Source organism: Solenopsis invicta, chromosome 3, assembly GCF_016802725.1.
Source record: "Solenopsis invicta isolate M01_SB chromosome 3, UNIL_Sinv_3.0, whole genome shotgun sequence".
NCBI classification, from domain to species: domain Eukaryota; kingdom Metazoa; phylum Arthropoda; class Insecta; order Hymenoptera; family Formicidae; genus Solenopsis; species Solenopsis invicta.
Window position 1 is genome coordinate 25,762,326 of NC_052666.1, and position 16,412 is coordinate 25,778,737.

General features: G+C 36.0%; 2 protein-coding genes across 15 annotated transcripts in view; one reads left to right on the forward strand and one right to left on the reverse strand.

Annotated features, from left to right (window-relative positions):
* LOC105197227 (collagen alpha-5(IV) chain) overlaps positions 1–11,943 on the forward strand; it is a 59,671-nt gene extending 47,728 nt beyond the window's left edge. The window contains exons 6-27 of the mRNA XM_011163519.3: positions 1,579–1,818; positions 2,414–2,575; positions 2,874–3,000; positions 3,204–3,353; positions 3,440–3,616; positions 3,843–4,007; positions 4,101–4,450; positions 4,653–4,902; positions 5,011–5,204; positions 5,320–5,526; positions 5,641–5,746; positions 6,053–6,597; positions 7,014–7,212; positions 7,418–7,617; positions 7,693–7,792; positions 8,163–8,348; positions 8,453–8,745; positions 8,894–8,981; positions 9,126–9,296; positions 9,406–9,591; positions 9,908–10,200; positions 10,719–11,943. Of these exons, the coding sequence (XP_011161821.1) occupies positions 1,579–1,818; positions 2,414–2,575; positions 2,874–3,000; positions 3,204–3,353; positions 3,440–3,616; positions 3,843–4,007; positions 4,101–4,450; positions 4,653–4,902; positions 5,011–5,204; positions 5,320–5,526; positions 5,641–5,746; positions 6,053–6,597; positions 7,014–7,212; positions 7,418–7,617; positions 7,693–7,792; positions 8,163–8,348; positions 8,453–8,745; positions 8,894–8,981; positions 9,126–9,296; positions 9,406–9,591; positions 9,908–10,200; positions 10,719–11,198 (4,869 nt within the window). The 3' untranslated portion in view covers positions 11,199–11,943. The remainder of the gene's footprint in view (positions 1–1,578; positions 1,819–2,413; positions 2,576–2,873; positions 3,001–3,203; positions 3,354–3,439; positions 3,617–3,842; positions 4,008–4,100; positions 4,451–4,652; positions 4,903–5,010; positions 5,205–5,319; positions 5,527–5,640; positions 5,747–6,052; positions 6,598–7,013; positions 7,213–7,417; positions 7,618–7,692; positions 7,793–8,162; positions 8,349–8,452; positions 8,746–8,893; positions 8,982–9,125; positions 9,297–9,405; positions 9,592–9,907; positions 10,201–10,718) is intronic.
* Positions 11,944–12,495: 552 nt separating this feature from the next.
* LOC105197264 (nuclear receptor coactivator 3) overlaps positions 12,496–16,412 on the reverse strand; it is a 163,471-nt gene continuing 159,554 nt past the window's right edge. For all 14 annotated transcript variants that reach the window (XM_026133202.2, XM_026133197.2, XM_026133205.2 and 11 more), the window contains one exon: positions 12,496–15,590. In XM_026133202.2, the coding sequence (XP_025988987.2) occupies positions 15,519–15,590 (72 nt within the window). In that variant the 3' untranslated portion in view covers positions 12,496–15,518. The remainder of the gene's footprint in view (positions 15,591–16,412) is intronic.

Here is a 16,412-nt window from a genome sequence, read left to right on the forward strand (position 1 = left end):
TATAACTCGTCAATTTTGTACGTATAAATCAATTTTTTCGTCAAAAATTAATATTTCTTCTTAATATTTTTTAAGAAGAAGAAATACAGAAAAGCTATCTCTTCGTCGCAATTTTTCAAACTTAACTTCTACAATCGTACCAGATTGAGGACGATCATACAACGTGGATATCTAAAGAGAATAAAGGAAAGAAAGTATTAAAATGCGCAAGGGCTTCGTACGTAATCGCTAAATACGAAACGCTGAAATCCGAAGCGTCGCGTCCGTCGTCAGCTGCTATCTGCTGACACGACTGTCACTGATAGTGCAAGAGCTGTCTCTTCGCGCGAGATGACGAAGGGAAGATTTTACTCGGCGATGAACGGCTTCCGAGAAACTCAACGCGTGCAGACTCTCCGTCTTGTTAACCCTCGGCAAAAGTCTACTGCACCGCTCGCGCCATTAAAGAAGACACAATCGGCTACCGAAAACCGGTTCCCTCATTAACAATGCATTAATCGTGCACACTGCGCAATTGCATGGGATTTTTTTAATGGAGATGGCACGAACTTCGAGGCGGCACCTTTTCTCCCGTATAAACGGAGGGCGGATCGAGTTAATTTACCAAATTGCGTTAATGAATTTCCGCCTTTTCTCGAGAAAAATCTCGAGAATGTCTCTAATTAATTTTGATATAATTTCGAATTTTTTAATTTAATAACTTGTCGCGTGATGGCACAAATTTTCCAGAATCACATTATCACTAATTATAAGCAAACTTCATTATACAATTGCGTCTACTAGTTAAAATGCTCCGAATATAATTACAAGATCAATAATTTTAATATCACAGAATAAAATCTAAAATAATAATTGTATGTATGAAAGAATTTAATGATAGAAACTATCACTTAGAATACGCAGCAAGAGGAAAAGGTTCAGTCCATAAAACGTCAATAATACAACTTGTTTTATCCAAATGCAACATTTCAATCTTGTCGCGTGAAATGATAAAAAGTGAAATGTTTCCCCGCAGATCTAATTAACTGTCGCACTGAAAAGTTTAATAAAAGTAAAATGTGACGTTTTGTTGATTGAAATAGCCTCTTGCAAAGTCCGCGTCTAGTAGCTGCATTTTGCTCGGAGTAAAAATAAACAGGGATGGACCAGGACATGCACTTAAATTAGCATTATAATGGACTCATAATACATGCACTTACGCTGTGCCACGCTAGATGTAACTTCAGCGTAATGCGTACGCAACATATAGGCAGAACTACATCAAAGTATACCGGGTGTCTCAAGGGTATCGCGCATGATCGCTCGATTACAAGTCTCTTGACGAATTTAGGCTTAATTAGCTAAACGGGAAACTGGTAATTTCAAACATTTTGCTATGAAACGCTAATTTGGGAGAACTTGGTACACTTAGACATACATTTGAATATATTTTTTAACAAATCAAGATTTAAAGATACTTTGAGAAAGAAACATATTTTTGTTTTTAATTTAAAGGATGATAATAATATATATACGAAGCGAATTAAAAATTAAAATGATGAAACGATGAAGCGAAAAAAAAAATCTGTATTCTCCTAGGGTTTCCCGGGTTCCCCTGGCTTACCAGGTATACAAGGTGACCGCGGTGACACTGTGTACGGTGTGAAGGGTCAACTTGGCGAACAGGGAGACAGAGGAGAACCTGGACAACCGGGTAGAGAAGAAAGTAGGAAACCGGAAAATTCGACGGTCGTGAAAGGAGCGCGGGGACCAAAGGGTATGAAGGGCATGTATGGTGATCGAGGTCGCAAGGGAGAGATGGGCGCTAAGGGTCCGCAGGTAATTATATTATATCGAATGTAATTATTTTAATACATTTAGAATAGTATGAATTGCATTCTATTAAAGATTACACTATAAAAAAAGTTTCCTATTTGAAAAAATTAATGTTAAATCGGTAGTCGCGCATCTCTCGAAGCTAATTGTTGACACTTTTCCATAATGCTGATTGGTTCTCCCGGAGTTTAGAATGGAAATAAAATTGAAAGGAGAAAGGAATTGAAAAAAGGATAAAAAAAACATCTTTAAACATATTTCTCAATTTATGTCCGGACATTTAATAATAAATCAAATCATATTCTGTTTTTATTTATTCATAATCTGTCATCAAGAACATAATCTGTCATTTGTCATAGTGAAGTCTATGATTCTTAATCATAAATGTATAATTACGTTTTGAAATTTTTATTATTTATATTTAATTATATGTAAACATGAAATTAAATAAATGGCGCGCGTATAGCACGCGCTTGTGTTGTTCTAATATTATAATAAATCCAAAGTAATGCTCGTAAATTATATGACCGTTTCGCGTATTAAAAATATATTTAAATTAAATATTGTGACATTTGAATAGATTGCAATTTTTATTTAGGGCCGACCAGGTTTCTTGGGTATTAAGGGTGTGAAAGGGGAACAAGGTGATGATGGACCAAGAGGTAAACAGGGTGTTGAGGGCCCTCCAGGCCCAGCTGGTGAGAAAGGAGAAAAAGGAGCTCCAGGATTTGCTGGACTACCTGGTCCGGATGGAGATGATGTAAATAAAACAATATAAATGATACACTTTTGCAAATAAATCAATTCTGACAGATCAAATTTTCTTGTTAATTTTTGCGTAAATATCTCGGTAATCAAGCTTTTAATTGTAGCATTTGTAAAATTCACTTAAAAGACATTTTTTTTTAAATATCGGCTTTATGCGCAACGATTTATTATTCTAAATTGTTATTCAAACTATAATGTATTTGCTAATATTTTTACTAGAATCAAATCAAATAAATATTTAAAGAATTGATAGTATTAGATATATCGTATTATTTAATATTGATACCAAGGGAGAATCAGGAGAAGAAGGAAATCGTGGTGCACCTGGAAAACAAGGAGCTGAGGGTGAACCTGGACAGTACATTCCAGAACTTGATGAGATTATCGCCGGAAATATCGGGATTCAAGGAGAACTTGGTCGGTATACACATTCAATATATTTTTATCACGAAAATATTTGAATATTTATTATTGTCTGTGTCAGAATAAATATTTAAAAAACATTTACTCTTATAACTTTAACAAAATTAATAATATTTCATATGCTATTGAAAATAAAACAATTGGACGTTTTTTACAATTAGCGTCATTTTGTTTTTGTTTTTTTTTTTTTTGTACAGGTCCTCCTGGTGAATCAGGTGAAACAGGAACACCGGGTCTGCCCGGAAAGGTTGGCTTCATAGGACCGCCAGGACCGCCAGGACCGCCGGGTATCTCTGGTCTGGCAGGAGAGAAAGGTTCCTCCATAAAAGGAGAACAAGGAGATGATGGTACATTTATTGTTTTTTATTTATTGATAATTATTTTATAAATGTAGTAAATAAAATAATAAAAGCCCATTTATAAATTATTTCAGGCTTAGCAGGTCCTACGGGACCTCAAGGACCTTCCGGATTACCCGGTTTACCCGGCATTATGGGGGCCAAAGGATTCCCGGGAGTAACAATAACTGGACCACCGGGGCCAGATGGTAATCCAGGTCTTCCAGGATTGTCAGGCCCACCTGGCGATCGCGGTGATCCTGGTCCTCCAGGTAAACTAATTTAATATTTATATTAATCAGAAAACTATTAAAATTCTGCAGTTATTAAATTTAAATTAAGAGTCCTATTAAAAATTTTAAAAAATGAATATAATACACAAAATACTTTACACCTTTTTTACATTTAACATTCTATTATTATCAAGTTTATTAATATCGCTTTAATAATTTTATTCAAAAGTATTTTTATTAATCACAAATTATAATTGCTGAACAGGAGAGAAAGGTTTTCCTGGAAAAGGAATAAGAATTCGTGGGCCAATGGGAGAACGGGGTCTACCCGGAACACCTGGTATTTCTGGTCCTGATGGTTGGCCTGGTTTTTTTGGCCCTAAGGGTGCCAAAGGTATTCGAGGAGATGACTGCGGCGTATGTGCCCCAGGTAAATATTAATTACAATTCATAATAAAGAACACTTGCGTAAAAGAGACATTTAAGAGATAAAGATACTTATTCCGTTTTGATCATCGCACAGGTTTACCCGGTCAGAAAGGGGAACGTGGAGAATCTGGTTTGGATGGATATCCTGGAGCTCCGGGATTCCCTGGTCTACCCGGACCGCGAGGATTCAAAGGAATACAAGGAAAGCGAGGTCCGCAAGGACCGGCGGGACTTGAGGGTGATAGTGGGAGATCTGGTATTGCGGGAGTTCAAGGACCTAAAGGAGAACATGGAAGAATATACTTCCCGCCGGATGAGAACCTCTTTAGTCCGCCAGGTGACATTGGCGAGAAAGGCTTACCTGGCATCGAGGGAATCAGAGGTTTGCGAGGACCACCAGGATCTATCGGTGACACGGGTGTACCGGGACCGAAAGGAGACAAGGTACTGTTTTTTTACTTTTATAAATTTAATCATTAAAATAATTTTAAATAATTATTTTAAGAATTTTAAAACTTTTAAATTTTAATTTATAAATTTCTACATTTTTAAATTATTTTTATGATAAGATTTTTCAATTACGAATTTACATAGCTGCTTAGTTTTTCTCATTCTTTTTAATCTGAGCTTAATCTTCAACTTTTAGGGTGAACATGGTCCTCCCGGATTATCGGGAAAAGACGGTTTGCCGGGATGGGATGGAATTCCTGGTGAAAAAGGTGAAGATGCTTCGATACCAATTGAGTTTTTACGTGGAGATCCAGGATTTCCAGGCGAAATAGGAATCAAAGGAATTCAAGGAGATATGGGTAACAAAGGAGAACCTGGTGATTCCGCGCAATTCTCAGAAGATGTCAGAGGTGACAAGGGTTATAAAGGTCCCAGAGGAGCTTCCGGTACATCAAACTAAAAATTTCTTAAATATTTAAACAAAATTTTAAGTTTTAATTACAACAAAATTTAATGATTTAAAACAAAACTGATTACTTTCGATATTCCCGTAGGTGAACCTGGATTCAAAGGTTTCCAAGGACATCCCGGCGACGAAGGTCTACCAGGTTTACCTGGTGAGCCCGGTTCCCCAGGACTTTCACTTCAAGGTTCTCTCGGTTTGAAAGGATATCCTGGAATGCCAGGAGACCAGGGGTTAAGGGGCCCATCAGGTTCACCTGGATCACAGGGACCAGAAGGTTTTCCGGTAAGTAAAATTCTGCTTTGATAATTTAATATAAATATATACGTAAATAAAAATTAATTTTAATTATTTTATTAGTTAAAGCCTTAAAAGAAATAATGCACATTGCTTTTTATAGGGTCGCGTCGGCAACAAAGGTGAACGAGGAGATCCAGGCTCGAATTTAACATACGGCGAAATTGGAGAACGCGGATGGTACGGTCCGAAGGGTGACATTGGTGATCCTGGGCCACAAGGATTGCCAGGTCGAACGGGAGGTGATGGCTCAAAGGGTATCAAAGGTGGTAAGGGTGCACCTGGTTACGAAGGATTGCCTGGACTTCAAGTAAGTACATTTTTATTTACGAATTTTCTATGAAAATTGCTTCAAATTAATTACCGTTTGTGAAAATAGTTTTTATACAAATTTTTATTAAAACATTTAATTTGGTAAATTTAGGGTGCCAAGGGTCAACGTGGAGATAGTATACAAGGTGACCGTGGATTCCCAGGAATACCTGGTCAACCTGGAATACCCGGAAGAATCGGAGATGTCGGTATCCGCGGTAAGTACAGAAGACTAATAATAAATTATCAGTTTTTGAAACAAGCAAGTCATTTTAAAGAGATAGAATTAGATTAAATAAAATTGAATGATGATTTGGATTTGGATTTAAATTAGAGGTTAAATTGAATTTTATATAAATCGTTCTCTCAATTTACATACTATATTAAATATATGTCATTCTATTTCTGTAAATTGGCTCGACCATTTTCGATAAGTTATTCTTGTTGTATCAGTACAAATTATAATCTTTGTCTTGAAATTAAAAATCTTAAAAGAAAAAAAATTAATGTAAATCTATTTTCAGGCCCTGACGGTTCTTCCGGTTTTGATGGAATAAAGGGTTTGAAAGGAGAAATCGGTTTTATTGGACGACGTGGTGATGACGGCGACCTGGGACCTCAAGGATATCAAGGAATGCATGGTATACAAGGTCAACCAGGTGCTCCAGGTGAAAAGGGAGATGTCGGCGAAAGCGGTGATCCAGGACCACGCGGTTGGCCCGGTTTCGACGGTATAGATGGAGCAATCGGTCCTAAAGGAGAGATGGGAGACGCCGGAGTCCCTGGTCTATCAGGAGAGACAGGACCACCTGGATTGAAGGGTATCACGGGTGATTTTGGTCTCGAAGGATTAGCGGGAGTTCCTGGCGAAAACTCCTTCAGCGGTCCTCAAGGTGACTTGGGTGAACCTGGTTTTATGGGAGAAGTTGGACCACCCGGTCTAGCTGGATTCGACGGACGGCCAGGTTTACCGGGAGAACCAGGAGTATCTACTGACGGTTTCAAAGGTTTGCCAGGACAGAAAGGTGAACCTGGATTTGATGGATACAATGGTGGTCCGGGCCTAAAGGTAAGCGCAGCTTTATTTTATCAAGAAATTTTGTTCTTTTTTAGAACCTTTTTTTTATATAATATATAATTTTATTTAATATATAAAAATATATAAAAAACAACGACACATCTTATTTCTTACTTATTATAATTAAAAACTAAAGAATATTTAAAATACATATTCTCTCAATTTAAAAAATAATTAATTAATAATTTTTTAAGTTATACATTATCTACATTTACAAAAAAATATACATATACGTTAATTACAACTAAATGTTTAAACTATATACAATTCTAATCATTATTTTTCTTCTCAAAAAATTTATAGTAAAAAATCTAAAATCTTTCATTATACAACTTTGCTATATAAAGAGCAAAAAAGTTTGCAGGAAATTTTATTAAAAAATTAACAGAATATATTTGTCTTTACAGGGAGAAATTGGTGACATGGGTCCTGATGGATTAAAAGGCGAACGAGGAGAACAAGGCTTCCCAGGGAGACCAGGCGCTCCTGGAATATCCGGTAGACACGGTGCGAAAGGTGAAAGAGGTCCGATCGGACCATCTGGATTTGATGGTTTGAAAGGAAAATCCGGTCTTGAAGGTGATCCGGGTATAATGGGCAGACCAGGTAAATATGACAACAGCATTCATTTTTATTAATTTAATTACACATTTTGATAATTTTGTATCTAACAATTGCCGCATACTTTCTTTCGTCAATTTATGTATTTATGAATAAAATTATATTATACACTTATAAAAATATAAAAAGATGTTATATCATGTACAATTCATTAATAAATTATAAATAAATACAATACATTTTACATTAGGAATGCCGGGTGATATGGGTGACAGGGGGCACCCAGGACTTCCAGGTACTCCTGGACAGAAAGGTCATGTAGGTGAACCTGGTTTACCATCTTATGCGTTCGCGGCAAAGGGTGAATTTGGTGATCCTGGTCACGATGGTTTCCCGGGTGTAAAAGGACAATCAGGTGAATCAGGATATATTGGCTTACCGGGTCGTAAGGTAAATGAATGACATTTGAGTTAGATATTTTTATTCTTCAACTTTCGAAAAAAATTACTTATTTGTCTATTATAGGGTCCAATTGGAGACAGAGGATATCCGGGTGCCGTCGGTTTTCCAGGATTACCCGGTTTTCCTGGACTGCCGGGTGATCAAGGACCACGCGGAGCTCCAGGTAATATAAAAATTAACAATAATCAATATGAGATATATTTGATCAATATGAGATATGATCTGAACTAATTAAAATTGCTTGTATCACATAATTTTTTATTTTTTAATACTCGAAATTTTTAGTCTATTTAATATATTACAAATTATCATGTCGTCTGTTTCATACAGTGTTATTAGAATTAATAGTCAGCATATACAATCAATCTTTTTTTAAATTCATAATTTAAGAAAATGAATACTATGTTTCATAAAAATTATAATTTTATTTTATTAATCTACACATTGCCTTCTTTCTATTTAAACATCTCAAAGTGGATATTTTATTTCAATTAATATACAGTATATTATACTTTCTTATATATTTGCCATAGGATTACCTGGTGAATTCGCTGAACCCGGTGAGCCTGGTCGCGCTGGTCTCGATGGTATGCCTGGTATCCCAGGACGTCCAGGACAAAAAGGAGCTCCTGGTGAATATGGTCCAAACGGACCTAAAGGAATCTCTGGCGACATAGGTTACAGCCTTCGTGGTTCTAAAGGAATAGTTGGAGAGCCAGGTAATAATCAATAAATTTATCCATTTCTTCTAGTGAAATAGATAATGACAAAATATATAAAAAATAATTGTTAATTAAAATTTATTCTTTTACGTTTTAATTAGGTCCGCGAGGATTCGTTGGTTTCCCGGGTGCACCAGGTTTAGAAGGATTGCCGGGCTTTCCTGGAGCATCAGGACCGAAAGGTTTCCGCGGAGATCCAGGAATAACTATGGGCGCTGCCAAAGGACAACCTGGCGAACCCGGATGGCCTGGATTAAATGGACGACCTGGACTGAAGGGAATGAAAGGTGATTCTGGTCTTCCTGGCTTCAATGGATTACCAGGACCGAAAGGAGAAAGAGGAGAAACCGGTATACCTGGCCTACCTGGTCTGCCTGGTCCTGAAGGACCACAGGTGAGATTTTCGAATTACAATTTTCTCGCAGTTACCAACAATTTAAATATTACATTTGATGGTTTGCTTACTAACTTCTTCTTACGTTTTTATTTTTAATTGTAAAAATCTTACAAAGAATTCCTTAAATTTTATTTTTTTTATACAGGGACCGAAAGGAGATGTTGGCATAAATCCTTTCCCGCCGTTCCCGAGACAAGGACTTCCCGGTGATATAGGAGTACCAGGATTACCAGGTGCTATATATTTTTTATTTTAGAAATAAAACTGATAATACGTGTATGTGTATGTGTATACATATAAATATACATATAGATAGTACGATGTATGTGTATACATATAAATTGTTGAACGGAATATAATATTGCATGGATATGCAGGATTCCCTGGATTACAAGGAATGATGGGTGAACCTGGTAAGGATGGCTTGCCGGGAAGACAGGGTGAGACGGGAATGATTGGAATTCCTGGGCTGCAAGGACCAGATGGTAAAGATGGACCTCCTGGATATCAAGGACCTCCAGGAACAACAGGACGACAAGGACAACCAGGTATATATTATGATTTATATTAAACGTTAAAACATTGTTTTATTGTCTTAACAAATTCACATAAAGTATTTTAACTATGCATTAAATTAGAGAACAATTTTTCTCGCAGGTTTCCGTGGCGCACCTGGAATACCTGCGCCGAGTGCAATTGGTCCGAGAGACAGAGGATTCTACTTTGCTCGTCACTCACAAACTGAAATGATACCGGTCTGTCCAAGGAACACCGTAAAGATATGGGAAGGATTTTCGCTATTGCACACTATGGGTAATGGACGAGCCTACGCACAGGACCTTGGTAAGCAATATTAACATACTTTAGATAATAATAATAATGTATAATACTTTACACTATAATAATGAATAATTCACTGAAAGTCGTAACTAACATAAATTTATCTTATATTTTCTGAAATAAGAATTGTTTTTATAAAATCCAAATAAAATTTTACTATTAAGTGTAATTATATTAATGGAAAGAATTTTAATGCGAGAAGAATATAAAGTAAATTAATAAAGCAAAAATTGATATTATGAGAATACGTGAATGCAATTTATGCAAGAGTATAATGCAATTGATAAATAATACAATACAAATGAATAACAATTCATAGGCGCTGCTGGCAGCTGCATCAAGAAGTTCTCCACTATGCCCTTCCTATTCTGCAATTTGAACAATGTGTGCGATTACGCCAATCGTAACGACTATAGTTATTGGCTCAGCACAACCGAGCCTATGCCGATGATGATGACACCAATACCAGCACCGGAAGTCGGTAGATACATATCGAGATGTTCTGTGTGCGAAGCACCAACTAGGGTAATAGCTATCCATAGTCAATCCATGGCAATACCTGAATGTCCGGGTGGCTGGGAGGAAATCTGGGTTGGATACAGTTTCCTCATGGTAAGATCAATTGTTGAACATTATACTAATCTCGATACAGATTCAATTAGGATTCAATAAACAATTAAAGTTTATAAAATTATTTTGTAAATTGTATGACTCTTAAAATTTTCATAGAAAATTAAATGACACTAAAAGGTATTTTGTATTATTAATGCATGTATTTTGTCATATTCTTAATAATATATCTTATTAACAGAATAAGTATTTTTTTAACTAAATTAAAGTTAATGATTTATAAAATTAATTTAGTTAAAGTTTTTACAAATTAAATGAACAAAAAGCCAACAATAAGATAAAAATTAACTTTTTAACTTTATTTAACTTTTAACTTTTTAACTAGTTACTCATTTGCTTATTAGTGATACACATATATTAGTGATATCTATGTAGAACTTTTAATAATAATTATATACGATTTTCAACAAATAGATATCAAATAGCTAATACTTTTCAAAACTATATATATAACATTACTGCCAACTGTAAATATATCATATTTAATAACAAAATTACAGCACAGAGATGCAGGCGCGGACGGCGGCGGCCAGTCCCTGGTCTCGCCCGGATCCTGCTTAGAGGAGTTCCGCGTCAGACCATTTATTGAGTGCCGTGGCCTCGGCACTTGTAACTATTTCGCCACGGCAACGTCGTACTGGTTGGCGACTATCCGCGACGAGGAGATGTTCCGCAAACCACTGCAGCAGACACTCAAAGCTGATTACACGTCCCGGGTCAGCCGCTGTACCGTATGCCTTCGCCGACGGGTCACAGAGGTCCTGAAACCTTTCACGTCTAATAACGAGCGAGCTCCCAATAATTGGGGCGCTGTTCCGCCGGCACCTAACCGCAATGTGCCTGATTACGAGAACAGGATACCACCTAACCGGGGAAGATATTCCCATCACAGACGTGTACCCTATCAGTACCGTAGAAGAAGTCGCGTACGCGGTAATAAGCCCTGGGAACGATCGACGGATTCACCCGACAATCTGTAGACGGAACATCAAAATTGCGTGTACATCTAGAACAAGCGACATCAGTGATGTGCAAGGGCGTAGCAAGCCTATGTATATAAAGACGCGAGAAAAACTTTTTTTCTATTAGTTAAGTTGTATATCTGGCCGGTTGCTCTAAGTTCGTAGACCTTGTATTGGATAGAAACACGGATAGAATGCTCAGGAACTGCATGACAAGAAGCCTAAGATAACGAACAACACACAGGTCTGGAAAACTTCGTAAAGTTTATTATGCTGTTTGGAAAAGAAATCGCATAAACGTCAATTTACCGAAGTATTTCTCCCCGGAAATTGAGATGAGATAAAAGAAAAGTTTTGTCAAAGTGGCTACTGTTGAATCAAAACCTGATATATAGCTGCTTATCTAAAAATTCTTATTTTAGACCATTTCTATCGCTCTCAGAAATTTGTCGTTATTCGTTCCCACCCTATGCAAGGAGGTCCACGATTCACACCTTCGGCCATCTTCCATCTCTTTCTGTGCGCTTGATAAAAAGTGCCGCCGGCTGCCGTGAAAGCCATATAACTGCCTTATGCCAAATAGAAAAAGAACCTGTCGCATCCGGCTATCACAAAACTGCCAATAACGTCGCGCTCGCCGATGCGATTTATGAGAGATCACACTATGATAATTAAATTAACGTTATGTATATTGTATGTTATCGCTGTCGTAACTATTACCTATGTATCTCGCATTGAATAAAGATACTTTTATATAAGCTAATCGACGCCTTTCCAGAACGTTTGACTCCCTTTCTTCTCATAAAGGTCTTGACGAATTACTCGTTTCACAACGCGAAAATAAATGAAAATATATTAATAAAATATTACTACATACATACATATATATATATATATAAATTTGATTGACTGGCTTGAAATTTTATCTATTCAATGAGAAAAATGAAGAACATTAAGCTTCATCGTTTTATTCGTAGTATTTCGTATTTAACAATTTATTTCTTGTCATCGCCTACAAAATAAAACGCAAAGGGTAATCATTTGAGAGATATAAACCAACATATTTTCTTAAATAAAATTCAATCGTAATAAAATTAATTCCTGCTTTTCGATAGATAAAAAATAAGAGTATATCTTGCGTTAGTTTTAGAGAGTACGTCTAAAAATAATATCACGCTAAGCTCTTGAGCGAGGGCAGATCTGGAAACGATACAAGGTGAGGATTATGATCGGAAGAGAAGGGAAAATGCCAGGGGACACTTAACGTGTTCACAGAACGCTTAAAAGAACCAACCAAATGAAGCAAGAACACTGAAATCATTTGACAGTTTAATAAAAGGCGAACGGGCCTTTTTTAGGACACGCGAAGTTCACATACAAGCTCGTCGTACGAAATGAACGTACACGGTGAGAGATCGATATTATATTTATATTTATAAAATTATTCATCATTAGAAAGCACATATGATCTATCTATGACGTAATTTGCTACGCACACCCGCGTACGAGCGTGCCTACGAACAACGCACGCTTCTCCACACGCACTCACGCATACACACCGCAACGCCTGAAACACCACTATGTTTTTCATCTTGCACCCTAGCATAAGCACGCACACGCGCGGACATACACAAACATGTACATACGCTAATCTCATTTTTCTTTTCGGTCTCTTTCTTTCTCTCTCTCTCTCTCTCTCTCTCTCTCTCACGCTCTTGTTCTTTCTCTCACTCCCTTTTTCTCACTATCTTTCTCTCATACGCGTAATATACGTATCCGCATTCACGGGCGAGTACATGCCTATGTATGTACGTGTACATATTCAGAGTACCTCACGATTGTGTTCTTTTCTTTTATTTTTACGGAGATTACAACTTTGTAACTGCTTTCGATTGGAAGAAAAAGCAACAAGGGACGAGCAGGCCAAGTACTAATGTCATCACAGTATCAACATCATCGCTATCATCATTATCCTCATCATCATCAATATCATCATCGTCGTTTCCTTGCGCCTCGAATTTCATGCAGTATAAAATATTTAAAAAAATGAAAAGTAACAACTGTACACGTCCAAAATCGTATCACGTACCTAATCGTTTTTTTTTTACTAGACATACGCAACAAATAAAAATTTAATTTCTTTAATTTTTCATTATGTATATCTCAACGACTCAAATATCAAACGACATGATACAAGCTAAATTTCCATTAAATAAATTCGAAAAACGCGAATCCCTTTTCCCTTCGATGAAAAACTTTCAAAATTAAAAAAAAAACATAAGACGGACGCATAACAATATAAATATAATACACGCCAAATAAAAACTAGAATTGCCACGTACGCGTCCGTCGTAATCACATTTGCAAATCACGGTCGAAACGAAATGAAAAAGAGAGACGGGTTGTACCCCGTAATTCATTACTCGCGCAGTTAAAACAATTTATATTTTGTCGTCGCGGAAGAAAATTCGTGACGTATGTTCTTATTCGTGTATACTATCCCCGACAATCTCATCCTCGATTTATCGTCATACATCATCCAAAAACCTCTAGTAGCAATTTCTTCCAACTTTTTAATAAGTGGTGAACTTCCTGGAAAAATAAGACACTTGCGTGAGATTTCTTTCATATGTATGTGTTACACGCGTATACACACACACACGCGCGCGCGCATAGCATCGTGTGCATATACACGTGTAGGTGTAATTAGATTTCCTCTTTTCTTCATTTATATAACAACAGATGTTCATTTAGAAGTAATTTAGTGTGCATCTAAGACCCAAAAGAGAATCATTACCGAGCTATGCAAAATAGAAGATCGATTTCCTTTTTTTTCTTTCTCCATCTCGCATGTATAGATATATAAATATACGTCAATTTATATATCGATTATACATAAATAATGTCCGCATCTATTATTTATATATAACGCGTACATAAACCCACTATACATATATATACATATACATTTATACAATATATTTATATTTATATTCATATTTATATTTATATAAAGGTACTCTTACTATTGAATAGAAATATGCATATTTCAAGTGTTCAATAATATCAATATTGATATATATATAATAATAAAATAATATAATTACTCTTATTATTATTATAATAATATAGCAATTGCAACAAGAATATTGGTAATAGTGATAATAATAATGTCGATAATAATAATAATAATAATAATATAATAATAAAATAAAATAAAATAATTAATAGTTATTACAATATAATAATAGTTATAATCATATTAACAACAACAAGTATTCTTTGTCACATTTTGGTTGCAGATTCTTACAATCACAAATATATTATCCATAAATGTAATAGTCGAAAAAGGATGTTAAATTAAGGAGAATACGTGAATAGAGTGCTCTATTTCTTTCTTTTTTTCTTTCTGTGTATAGAATAATTAAATCCTATAATCTATCTTCAACAGCCAGTGGTATAGTAAAGTATACCTTTTTTGAGGTACCTATATATAGTTTCCTCTCCTTTTTTCCCCGCTCTTGTGATATACCAAATACAATACTGACGGAGAACGCGATACACGCACACGCGCAGGCATTAACACATACACGCACGCATACACACGTATCGACAGGTAAAATGCGGATGTGGGTTCATCGCATGCCTGCGATCGTCACAGTATTATCCACGGTATACGATATATATCTTCAGGTGATCCGAAGCCCGAGACGAGAGCTCGACAAGAGAAAGACTTTCCTCAACAAACCAAACAAACAAAAATAATGTAAAATATAAAAGCGACGGGAACGAACGCCGCAAATCGATTCTCTCCGTGTCGCAATACGTCGCGACTTTGATACTTCTGGCGTAACTCAGCCAGGAAGTTTCGACACAGCCAAACAGAAACGGAAACTTTTGGTCCTTCGAGTTCGAAAAGCAAAAGGAAAGGGATAAGGTCCCGCCGTTTCCCCTTTTTTTCTGCGACTTTTTCTTTCTCTCATTCTCCTTCTCTATCTTTCTCTCTCGCGCTCTCGCTCGTTACTCTTTCTTCTGACTGATCGACGGGCAACATTCTAGAGAGCACCACGCACTAGTTTTGCATTGTATTTGGTGATACGTATATGAATACTGACTCCGTGTGTGACGTTACATATAATACAATAGTATCCATTACGTATAAGTGTATATGCATTTTATAACTCTCTTTCTTTCTCTCTCTCTCTTTCTCACGCATTTTCTCTCTCTTTCACGCTCTCACTCTCTTTCGCGTTTTTACGTCCTATATATCTCCGTTCCGCACACTCAAAAATATATTACATATAACTCTTTACTGCATGACGGGATGGTGGCCTGCAGTCACTCGGACTGCAGTAGCTTCTGCAGCAACGATGACTTCGTCGGATCACCTCGTGCCTCCTCTATAGAAATCTGAAATCAAAAGATTTCCGTTAGAATTGTATTCGTTATTCTTGACATCAATGAGAATTTCAAAACCGATTGCGAAGAATATACATCTATGTATAGAGTAGGGCATTTGCAAAAACTATAAAATATTAGAGAATCAATTTCTTGAACATTGAGATTTAAATCTCTGACACCGAAGTACCTTCGTTCTTTAATACCTCAAAAAATTTATAAGCTCAATTAAATCATAAAATTGTAATGGAACCAGGCACTATGGCACCAAAAATTATTTAATAAAATTGGATTCGTAAAAGTTAAGACCTATAACATTGAAAATTTGTGAAAATCAAAAATAGATAAAACGGAGAATTTACAATTAAAATGATACTAAATTGTATAGATTCAATGATGTTTTTGCAATTAAGCATTTATGGCACTGATTAGTTTCGGGAACGTGTGAATTCAGAATATGTGCATATAGAAATCACAAAACTATTTTTTTTTTTTAAATAAATTTTGTAAATCCAAAATTCAAAAGTTTGTAGTATTAACATTGAGTTAAGAGTTTTACAAAATCAAGAATTTACAACAATAAAGATTTAAGATTTCAGGGATTCGTAAAATTAAGGTTCTGCAAATCTAATATAACTTATGAAACAAAGGATCAATGAGTTCAAGATCTTTACAGTGAACAATATTTCTTCGACAATCGGTTTGAAATCGCTTTGATGATTGACAATCTACTGCATTATTTCCATTGTATAAAATTCGAACATTATTCTAAAATATTTTCAAATAGCAGCATTAATGGTGCAGCCGTGTCTCGTATATTTAGTACCCGTTTTC